General features: G+C 44.6%; 1 protein-coding gene across 1 annotated transcript in view; it reads right to left on the bottom strand.

Annotated features, from left to right (window-relative positions):
• Positions 1-1350: 1350 nt before the first annotated feature.
• ctnnb1 (catenin (cadherin-associated protein), beta 1) overlaps positions 1351-11619 on the bottom strand; it is a 13667-nt gene continuing 3398 nt past the window's right edge. Inside the window, exons 2-17 of the mRNA XM_010742328.3 lie at positions 8562-8612; positions 7586-7810; positions 7238-7491; positions 6910-7148; positions 6462-6663; positions 6191-6335; positions 5926-6029; positions 5644-5778; positions 5318-5521; positions 4828-4986; positions 4467-4586; positions 3979-4129; positions 3584-3705; positions 3347-3407; positions 2277-2524; positions 1351-1958 (exon numbers count right to left, since the gene is read on the bottom strand). Coding sequence (XP_010740630.3) covers positions 2313-2524; positions 3347-3407; positions 3584-3705; positions 3979-4129; positions 4467-4586; positions 4828-4986; positions 5318-5521; positions 5644-5778; positions 5926-6029; positions 6191-6335; positions 6462-6663; positions 6910-7148; positions 7238-7491; positions 7586-7810; positions 8562-8574 — 2346 coding nt within the window. The 5' untranslated portion in view covers positions 8575-8612 and the 3' untranslated portion in view covers positions 1351-1958; positions 2277-2312. The remainder of the gene's footprint in view (positions 1959-2276; positions 2525-3346; positions 3408-3583; positions 3706-3978; positions 4130-4466; positions 4587-4827; positions 4987-5317; positions 5522-5643; positions 5779-5925; positions 6030-6190; positions 6336-6461; positions 6664-6909; positions 7149-7237; positions 7492-7585; positions 7811-8561; positions 8613-11619) is intronic.

The following is an 11619-nucleotide window of genomic DNA, read 5'->3' as shown; positions in this document are numbered from 1 at the left end:
ACACGGATGTAAAGCAGTTCTCAGAAACAGTAGTTATACAACTAAATAGTTGAGTGAGTCACAGGAAAGCTAAATCTTTAAATACTTTACAGTTTATTTAGTAAATGTTTGAAAATGCAGACATTGCTATTTTTTTAACAGCCTAATGTAAATTTTTCTTCACTTCATGTAAAGTAATAAATTCAATACATTTTTCTTCATGTTTTGATTTGGAATAGAATGTGCAGTGTTCCCAATGCATTTTCTTGTATGGAAATAAAAGCTAGAATTTGGGGCTTTACACTGCTATTATTTTGAACACAACTGTATGCCAAGGACCAGTGCCACGAGTACAGTTTAGCGTGGCAGGTCATAGCACTCGTATAGAAGTCATTTTGCTGATCCCAGCTACACCTGGTATTTACCATAAGTTTCCCAATTGGTCAAGCTGTATAAATTGGACATTGTCACATAGAATAATCTATTGCGAAAGGTGTCATACGTACGTGTTGGTGAGAGGCTGCCAGAGGCCAGGGAGACTTGAGGGTGAGGACAGACGTGGGTCTTGTTAGAAAGGTTGTGTTTAGTTCTGGCCTCTAACCACCCCAGCAATCCCTCACACAACATTACACTGTGAAAAAACTCAATTGTGGACATCCACGCAGTCACCACTTGCAGGATTTTAGTTCTTCACTCCAGGTTCTCATTTTATATGCAAATCTTACTAATCTCACTAAAGCTGCAGCAAACACAGCAGTCACTGAGCAGTTGTGGAACGTCATACACCAAGTTATACAAACTGCAATTTGACACATTCTCATATGTGGAAGAGGTGAACTGGCCTCCTGCCAAACTGCATGGACTCTGCAGGTGGATGTGGATACTTGTTTTCACAGTTGGTGGAGTGTCAGTTTTTCCTCACCTCACTGTTATTTGATGGGTCACATCTGTTATCATCCATTTTACCTTTGTGGTCTAAAATGTGTTCAGCACACTCCCACTGAGGTCCCAATTCTGCCTTATTGCAAAATGTAAGTGTATTTACTGTGAACCATTTGTCTGTTATACACCAGTCTTCACACGACCGTAAAATTCATCTGAGTCATTTGTTGCTGTGTAATGTGTGAAGGTGTTGGTGAAATGAGACGTGGAGGCGTCCAGGTGAAATGACAGTCCATTTTATTGTTTCAGAACACAGCAGGCTACAGCAACCAGCTCCTCCCACTACCCCACCCCTTAGTAACAGCAGACCAATAAGAGCCCTCCTCCACCCCCCCGTCCATCCACAGCCACACCCTTCCAGCTAGGTCAGCTACACCCCCTTTGGAACAGCAGAGACACATCAGTGTCCACCTTTAAAGCAAGAAAATAGCTTGATATTTGGACCATGATTTCCAATTCATGTTTTTTTATACAAAAGCTACACAATGTTACACTTGATCATCAGAATACAATTCAACTGATTAACTTTAGTGTTTTGGACACCATTTAAAATGTGATCAGATTCTTTACTTTGATGGAGCATTACCACTAAAAAAAATAAACTCAACACTACCAGAGACTTAAAATACAAGGGACTGCAAAAACAAGAGATGAGTATCATAATTGAGAATAATGAAAAAAAGCAAGCTAGAATCAGTTTGTACCATTACAGACTTGAGGAAAACTGAATTAAAAAAGTAAAACAACCAAAAGTAAAAATGAAAAAACAAAATACATAAAAAGGGTTTTTCAAAAAACAAAACAAAAAAATCTGTTGAGATCAAAATCTGTGTGTCATGTCAGGATTTAATGTCAGCCCTCCGTCAGGCTGAGAGACCAGAACAGAACCGCACTTAAATCTAGTTTGTCCCAATGGAGTTCCCATAGACAGGAAACTCTGCTTGCTGTTGTTGAGTCGTCTTCAGGCACTTTCTGAAACCCCGCCTCCTCCATATGGGCGAATCACGATGCAGGTTCATCCAGATCACATGATACAGCTGCAAAGGGAGGAGGAAAGAGGGAAAAAAAACAGAAAGGAATGAAAACCAGGAGGTGCAGGGAAGGAGACGGGGCACAGGGGTTGGTTAAGACCACACACACAGATCAAAAATCTAACATCACACACACCACATCACACAACTTTGCAATTAGGAGCAGTCTGAACATGCAGCAGCCGCAGTGAGTAAATCCGCTCGCCTCCCCCTCAGCCATTTCATCCACAGAAAACCTCCCCACTGTTCTTTTACAACCAGCCTTAAACAACGGCTCATTCATTTGAACTAACACAAAGACGCGGAGTGTGAGGACATTCTTACCTAGTAGAAAGTGTAGTGTAATGTTGTTCTTGGTATTTACAGGTCGGTATCAAACCAGGCCAGTTGGTTGGAGTCGCCAGGTGGCAGGCCTTCTATCAGTTCCTGGGCGTGTCCCAGGTCAGGCAGCCCCTCTACAGGAGGGTAGTCCTGGCCAGGGTGGTGGCCGCCCAGATCATGGTCCAGCATGGGTTCCATACCCATCGTGTCCCCTCCGTAACCCCCTGAATGGAAGGAACGGTAGCTCGGGTCTGGGGGAGGAAGGAGTGGATGGAGAGGCAGGGGAAGCAGAGCAGTTGTTAGAAGCATGTTAACAAACCAAGCGCTCACACAGTAGTATGATCATTCAAACATAACATGGCAACACAGCACACTGTACACCCTCCAGCACCCAAAACTGTCGTGAGTTCAGTTCAAACTACAGCTGCTGGTCTTTGAACTGAATTCAGCTAAACTCAGTTTGTTTAGTTTAAATCCATCTGCAGTGAGCAGCTTCATGTCTTAGTTTTCATTTGGTTGAGAGCCAATTGAAGCCATTAGTGCTGGAGGAGCGCAAAGCAGCGTAATGAAAATAAAAAGCCGACCCTGGCCCCTCAGCCTATTGATCAGTACACAGCCCAAGGTCCTGCTGCACCCGAAACATTCAGACGCCAAACTGTGACAATAACTAAAAGCAGCAGTATCGTATTTCTTAAGAGGCAGCTGTGTTACCCTGACTGACAGCAGGGATAAAATCAATCTCCATCCACAACTTGAAAGCATCATTGCCCTTCACCACAGTCTCAAGTTCCCCATGTATCAGACCTTTAACACACAATCCTGTCATCAGCAGTAATAGCGATGGACAGATGGAGCTCAGTCATTGGGCTGTGACAAAACTTGGTTGTGTATCAACTTAAGGGAAGCAGACGAGGTCTGTGGAGAAGGCGATGTCTGAATGCCCAATTAGTGAAAGAAAAGTCAGCTAAAATGTTTTCGTTGCAGCCTAACTGCTCTGGAATTCATGACATCCTTATCCCTCCGTGTTTCTCCTGGGAGCCTCCCAGCCAGCCAGAGGTGAGGAGGTGACTTACCTTCCTGTCTGTAGCCCAGAGGCTCTCCCTGAGCTCCGATGTCCAAACCCAGGTCTCCGGTCTGCAGAGCAACACACACACACACAGACGAGGATGAGCGGGGTGGCAACACTTTCCACAGTCAGTTATGCCTTTAAGCCTTTATTTACATTTCTTTGAAGTTAACTTCAGTGCACAGGCATCCATATACACACACACACGGATTAGTCATTTCAGATGATTTTGAGTGCTTCATACCTCGTTCCAGGCCATTGGTTCTGTCCTGAAGAGCGAGCTGGTGAGTTCTACAGAGAGGCGTTTCTTGTAGTCTTGAGGTTTGTCCTCTGACATGCGGAACAAAACTGCAGCAGCGTAGGTGGCTGAGGGAAGATGGAGGCGGGTTGGTCAAAAAATAACTTCAATAAAGTACAAATAAAGAAACGCTACAGTGATCACAGAGCAGAGACAATAAAGAACGCCACAATTTAAGTTACATTAATGTTTCAGTTAACGCCAAGGAAAACTTGGACTGTACAAAAAACATTTCAAGTGCCAGTGTTTCATCCAACCACAGGCACTCACTCTCTGAACATCTGCGTTGCCATTATGTGAACGATGGCAGTATGTAAATGAGTGTCATTTTGCGAACATACCAACTCCTTCGTTGCGGCTGTGTAATAGCTCTGTGAGTGGGGCGGTGGCTCCCTCAGCCTCGATGGCCTCAGCAGCCTCTTTATCCTGGGCCAGCTCGCACAGGACGCCTGCTGCTACGCGCTGGATGTTCTCAATGGGGGAATACAACAGCTGCACACACAAACACAGATGGGATGCTTAGAAACTGTTTAGAAACCGTCGCAGTGCTCGCATGATGTGAAAGGATGCGACCAGCAGAGATTCATGGAGTGCAAACACACACACCAGGTGGTACAATAAATTTTACTTCTGAGCATCCTGAACAGCCATGGCAGAGTGTTTTCAAACTACTTCAACGTGACTTTCAAAACTACTGATACTTTTAATACCAATGGTCTCTGTAAGTCATAACTGAACAAATCACTTTAATCAAGTTTTAAAATAACGTGTTGGTGTGACTGCAACCTGACGACACAAACACAAGAACAGAGTGAACTGAGCTTTTTACCTGTACAAAGAGTGGAATGGTGTTGAGTCCTCTGATGACTATTCTGTTGTGGACGTCTCTGGCCAGGATGTGAAGTGCTCCTGTGCAGCCCTCCACAATCTCCTCCATACGAACGCCCTCCTAATGACACAAGAAAACTCGGTTCAGTTTTAGCTGTATGGGCCCCTTTAAAGGACTAAGATGAGCAGGTGGTGGTAGGAGCTATCATCAGTCTCAGGTGACCATCATTCTGAAGTGGCCAAGAGCAGTAAAACTGGTCAGTACCAAATCTGACATCAGTTCTAGGTCAGGCTGAAACTGTCCCATTAATCATGTCCTGCTGGTGTTTGTTGTGGAGGGGTGTGTGCGTGCATGCTCTCACCACAAATTGCTGCTGCGTGCCTCCCATGCTGGTGCGTCTCTGTGTGTCTTGGTGTGCTCTAACCAGCAGCTGAACCAGTCTGGGGATGGCCCCCTGCTCCCTCAGAGGAGCGTGGTTTGCAGGGCACAGAGCCAGGTTACGGATCAGACCTACGGTAGCCTGAGGAACAAACAAAGTTACATGTCAGTTATGATTAAGTTTAGGTAAAAATCAAGAATCGCAGCCAAAAGTTGTTTTCGGGTATAAAACTGTGCTTACAAAAAGGCATCGTTACAAGATATTTAATCATTTGAAAAGTCCTGGTGCATTCTGTCCTGAGAGACCCAAAGGAAAATTAGCTGTCTACATGGATTAAGAGGCAACTGCCCTTTTCCAAAGTAAGACATTTAAGCCAGGTTTGGTCCATTATTTAATGTGTGTTGCAGTAGAACTCATTTTCACCACAGTATAAAGAGCTGCTTATGTGGCTGCTAAGTCTGTGTGAGTGTACCTTAATGAGTGGCCAGTGTGATGGCGGATGCAGTAATTTGACAACCACGGGCAGGCCATAGTGCAGCCTGACAGCGTTCTGTGCCATCTCAGCGTCCTGGTGTCGAGATGTGAGGTGACGCAGCGCACAAATAGCTGGTTCTGTGATGTCTTCCCTGTCTCCGGCCCGCAGCACTGTGCGAACCAACGCCTCGATACCTCCGACCTGAAGAGGAACGTTTGATGGAACAGATTAGTGCTTATAGCAGATTCAGCTTTACACGGTGGTTAATATTCATAATGTTAACATTTGTGACGGAGATACATCTTGTCCATGTGTGTACTGACCTGGCAGACCATCATCTTGTTCTTGTAGTTGTTACAGGTCAGGTTAGACAGGATACCAGCAGCACAGGTCACCACATTAATGTCATCACTGCCGAGCAGCTGGACCAGAGTTCCTAGCAGACCCTCCATTCCCTCCTGGAGACAAAGACAATTGTGACGTTAGCATGGAAGGAGGAATGTGAATGCAACATCAAGATGAATTGGTGAATGCCAATGTCAGGTCATTCTCAGTGGCTTTTCCTGACAAAAGATTTTAACGTTGGTACCAGGGGCAGTTCTTACCTGTTTGGTGGCAGCATCTGATAAGTTCCTGAGAGTCCAGAGACAGTTCTGGACCAGTCTCTGGCTGGGATCTGTCAGGTGGAGTCCCAGAGCCTGCATGCCTCCTGAAGAGAACAAAGATGGAAAAAATGTGGCGTTTATATAAAATGTGTGAAAAAACAATACATTTCAAAATTTCAGCTACATTAGGAGCCAAAAGAATGAAACTCAACCATGAACTGTATGCATGGTATTCGAGCTTTAACATTTAGCTGACCACACATACCAGCTTCTACAATGGCAGGCTTGTTACTGGAGCAGACTGACAGAACTTTGAGAACACGGCTTGTGGTCCACAACAGCTTCTCATAGGTGTAAGTCCTCATGATGTTGACCAACGCCTGTGGGCCACCGCTGGCCAAGATTATCAACTACACACAAGAAGAGAACACACACATATAGGTTAGGAATACATTTGTCTTAGAATATCAGACCCATTTACCACAAGTCACGTCTGCGGTAACAGTATTACCTTTGACCACACACTATTCGCTCACCTTGCTTTCTTGGTTTCCATAGGCCAGTATCTGGAGACAGTCAGTGGTGATGGCCAGGAACTTGACATTAGTCTTGTTGAGCAGAGCCACCATTTTCTGTAGACCCCCAGCTAAACGGACAGCCATCTTGGCTCCTTCCTGGTGCAGGAGGAGGTTGTGGAGGGTGGTAATGGCGTAGAACAGGACAGAGTCCACTGGTGAACTGCCGAACAAACAAAAGGTTTATTAGATTTCCATCCCGCTGGGAAATAACCACCACTGGATCTGTAATAGATTAGGTTTCTCAAAGGGCCTTCCTTTTCACATCCTCAGCATTTGAGTGAAGAGCCAGTTACAATTTTTCATGTTGTTCTCAGTTGAAAAGGTCACTGTGCCATTTCTGATCAGAGACACATCTCATCACTGGAGCTACAGTACCAATTATCCACCCATCCGTCTTTTGACATACCCGAGCATTTTAACTAGAGCTGGGATTCCTCCAGACTTGAAGATAGCCAGCAGACCCTCTCTGTGATGGGACAGGTTGTGGAGCGTCCCTGCGGTGCAGCGAGCCGTCTCCACGTCGTTTGTGTTTTGCATGGTCCTGACAATAGCAGACACCATTTGAGGCGAGCGCATGATGGCGTGGCGGGAAGCCTCTTTCTTTGAGAGCTGGTGGACCATCACTGCTGCTTTGTTTACTACAACCTGGATGAGACAAACACGAATGTCAGGGAATAATACCATGGAACTTAAACAATTCAGAAGTAACGCTGAGCCAGAGTTTTCATGGTTACCTGGTCCTCATCGTTAAGTAGTTTGGTCAGTTCTGGTATGGCTCTGGTTGCCAGCTCCGCGTCATCTTGGTAGTTGATCAGATTGACCACGGCATGTTTGAGCATTTGCGAGGGCTCTGCCAGCCGCTGAACGTTGGTGGGGTTTGCTGCATCATACTGTGTGGAGGGGATCTGCATGCCCTCCTCGAGGGTCTCTGGGAACATTGCTGCACGCACCCGCTGGGCACGTGTCATGGCGTACTGACCATCTAGGTCTAACAGGAGACAGAAGAACAGTTGTTTTGTTATGTTGGGATTCAAGCTGGTATTTGGGTCACACGTTTGTGGATTGCAGGCAGCATGACCTACCTTGTACTTGTTCCTGGGAGAAGTTCTGGTTGAAGCCCTGCTCCCACTCGTACATGACCTGGTTGTCGACATCCTCCTCCTCAGGGTTGCCTTTCCCACTGAGGGAGGGAGCGGTTGTGGTGGCCCCTGAATGGATGCCTGAATCCAGGTAAGACTGTTGCTGCCAGTGACTGACTGCTGCCTTACGGTCTGGCTCCATGGCCATGTCTAGCTCCATCAGATCAGCTGGAAAGAGACAAAGTATTAAAACATATACATTTGAAAAGGCAGTGTAACCAGCTCAGCAGTGAAGTATAAGAATAAGAAGAAAATTTGGTACTGTGTGCAAAATTCTTGTAAACACAAATGTCAAGTGACTAACATAGTAACGCAGAGGAACTGGTATTATTGGCTTTATCAGATCTCAGGAGCACGCCATTTTAGGTGAGCTGGCATGGCCTTAAAGGAAATGTTACATCAGATATAACAATGCCTGCACAGGTTTTGCCAAGAAGTTTTATTAATCCAGCTTCAGTACATGTAGTTACAATTCTTAGCTTTTTACAAAAAGGATGTCTTCGCATTTCTACAACTCTTACTGTGTGCGTGGCAGAATGAACAAACTAAACAATGGTTTATAGCCTCTGCAGTGACTGGATTTCTAACCTGCTCTCATCGTTCAACATTCATACTTCTGTGATGTGTGATTTACCTGCAAAGGTCTCCTGAAGCATAAAGTTTGATTTCACATGTGCTCCAAGTTTCAAATTGAAATCAATAACTAATTCACTTTGCTCTAATGAGAACATAAATCTGTACCGGGAGAAGAACTGCTGCAAAGTATAACACGTTGCAGACGGCTCTGTGAGTGTGTGTGTGTGTGTGTGTGTGTGTGTGTGTGTGTGTGTATAGAGCAATGCAGAAAAATGAAACGGAAGCTGCAGAGAGCAATGAGGTGAAAGAGTTTTGAGCATGTGTCTGAAAGCTATTAACTCACCCTGGGAAGCCATGTTCCTTTCTCAAACCGTGGCCGACACAGCTTCCTGATCTGAAAAAGAAGAGGCGAAAAAAGAGTCAGTCAAAAGCGTCTCGGTTGCATCTCACCTTCCATCATTCCTACCCTCTACCCCGCTCACTGCCAGTCCTCTTTCGTCCTCCAGTCAAACAGCATCAGCCATTTTACTTTAAAGATCACAGCAGAGGTAAAGGCAGAAAAACAGACTGCTGGAAATGAATGGCAGTGTTGGTTCAAAACAAACGCTCCAGACAAGTGACTTTCCAGTGCCTTCTTTCCTTTCCTGCCTCCTCCCTTTCTTGGATTTCCTCTTCTGTTAAAGCCAGACATGCAAACAGCAGCGGTTCACATACAAAGCCACCATTAAGTGTAGCAGCTAGCCAGTATTTAGGTGAGAAAGGACAGGGGGGAGGAAGTGGAGCACTGGGTGGAGAGAAAAGAGGGGAGGGTGGGGGTGCATACGCATTTCTGCGCTGGCTTTGAAGCTGAAACCACACTCTGCAGGAAAGTAAACACTGGCAGTGGCAGGAGAGAGGTAGAGCGGGTGAGAGGGGATTAATTCAGGAAAAAAAAAAAACAAGGAAAATTGAAACAGCGGTATTTTCAATTCATACTCAAGGATAAATGTTATGACAGCAAGGCACAAAAGCAGGAAATGGGGGAAAAATGCAGAAGAAAATCCAGCTAAAATGAGACAGAAACAGGAGCTGTGTATCCATAGGATCAGAAATCCTTTTGTCAAAGCCTTTCAAAAGTACATCCGTGGTCAGGCCTGTTCTTTGATGGATTCTACAGGAAAACAGAGACCAAATCCTTTTCAATCACACAGCACACCGGTTTGGACGTGCTTTAATACCCAACGGGCACACTGGAGGAAAACAAGGCTATGGCAAGAGAGAGAGAGAGAGAAAGTGGGGGTGACTCACAACGAGCCAGACTTTCCTGCAGTCTACTAACCAAGGAAAAACCACAGAGCTGCCGACACAGTATGTTGGTTCCATATAATCTACGGTAAATATGAAAATATACAAGACTGTGTTCTTTAAAGCGCAGCAAAGGCCATCATTTGATATGGATACTGTTGTGCCCATGTTTGTTTAGCGTTATTGAAAAACAAGAAAACATTAAGTTGATGTAATTTAGCGCTACACACTGAAGAAAAAAAACAAAAAACAAACATACAACCAAGTTTGCACCTTGTGTATATTTCTATATTTTTATTTATGACCTACAGGAAGAATAACCTGCTCACCAGCTGATAGGAGCCACAGTGCTGGAGGATTAAAAAAAATAAATAAATAAAAATGTTACGGCCGTTTATTCACTCCAACCTTGTGTCAGCAAGCTACTAAGTAATATTACTAATTAAACAAACCAAACCAACTTTTCTCTTTGGAAACAGCCTTTTGGAAGATTACCACACAAGGTAAATGTGTTGGATTCAAATTCTCAGCAGTCGCAAAGCTCGACACAACAGGTGTGAGGTGCAAGGTCAGATGTAGCGACAGCTGCAACTTTAATTTCACAGTCTGAAAAATGAGCCAAGAATTGAGATTTCAAATAAGTCTGAGTTGTATCCCTTAAAATAAAAAAAAACAAACAAACAAACATGTGAGCTCTTTTGTTTCACATATACTGACAGGAAATGCTGCCTCACGACCCTGAATCCTCAAGGTCCCGTTTCAGAGATACCAACCTTACCTGCTAGCTGTCAGCGGGCTTAATAGTATGTGACGTGATAACCTTGATCGTTTCTGTACAGAGACTCACCTATCTGAGAAGCAATAACTGCCCACTATATTTCCACATCTCAAAACAATACTGAGTAGAGCCTATTTTATTTTTAAACCGTATTGGCCAAAGAAATGGTAAAAAAAAAATAAATGTCCATTACAAACAGAAGTGGACACAGGCATACAGGCCTAGTGGTAAACGAAAACACTCTGACATGAGTGCCAGTGAATGTGTAGGAGTTTTGTGGAGATAAACGGCTGCCAATATGCAAATACATCCATGGATAGCTAAACTACTGCTCTGGACTACTTCCCTCCTCTCACACCCACACCACCCCAGCTCAGCTGTGTCATTAAAACACAATCTCGAGTCAGGCTCCAAGACTGCTGTTTCTAACCACAAACGCACCAACTCAAATTCACTGTTCACACACCATCCTCCCAAGCTTTGCAGGCCTGCCCTCATATAACCTAGCCCTGCCCTAATGGGAGCCATATGTCCCATACAAGGTTGCATACAAATCAAACGTTCAATCAAAGCGCACAGTGAAACCATTTATCATTCACACTGGTGGAAAATGTGGGTCTTTACATCTGGCTTTGGAAACTGAGCTGATGATAGTTTTTTTTTGATGGGCAAACAAGCGAAGTCTGGTCTCCAATTGAGACACAAATGGCAGCCTTACCCTGAAGTCAGACTCTGACCGTTAACACAAAAAAAAAGTCATTACAGTAAGAGTTTCAAGGTATCAGGCTAGCAGCCCGGCCGCAAAAATCTCAACGAGAGGTTTCTTTGAAGCCAGATGTGAAATCCAATATGTAGAGCTGAAAGCCATATAAGTGAAACCAGATGACTAATGAGTGACACACCAGCCACCGGAGTCAGATGGTTGATCTTGGCTGCAGTATGTGGGATGAGTCAAGGTATATACACCCACGGGGAGGTGAGGCCAAGAAGTTGGTCTCACGAAGCAATGCTTGGATTCATCAAACAGGTATTTGCATGCACGCAAAGCCCTGTGAAGTGAAGTGCGGCACCACTGTCCCAGGACAGCACTCAAATGACAGGCTTACTGTTCCAGCAAAGAACGGGACGGCCAGGAATAGTGTACTTCAGTCTCACTGCCCTGAATATGGTGAAGAAAAACATGCTGTTCATATAGACGGCCAAAGAGTTCATTAATGTGTGAGCGACAAACATGAAACTAAAAAAACAAAACCAAAAAAGGTGACTTCTGGTGAGTGCAGAGAAGTCCTGACATTCAGAGACAGGGCTGGTTGAATTATAATAAATAAATTAAAAAGAA

The sequence above is a fragment of the Larimichthys crocea genome, chromosome XIII (genome assembly GCF_000972845.2).
Source record: "Larimichthys crocea isolate SSNF chromosome XIII, L_crocea_2.0, whole genome shotgun sequence".
Lineage (NCBI taxonomy): Eukaryota > Metazoa > Chordata > Actinopteri > Sciaenidae > Larimichthys > Larimichthys crocea.
Note: the sequence above shows the minus strand (reverse complement) of the source record. Positions and strands in the feature narration are given on the sequence as shown.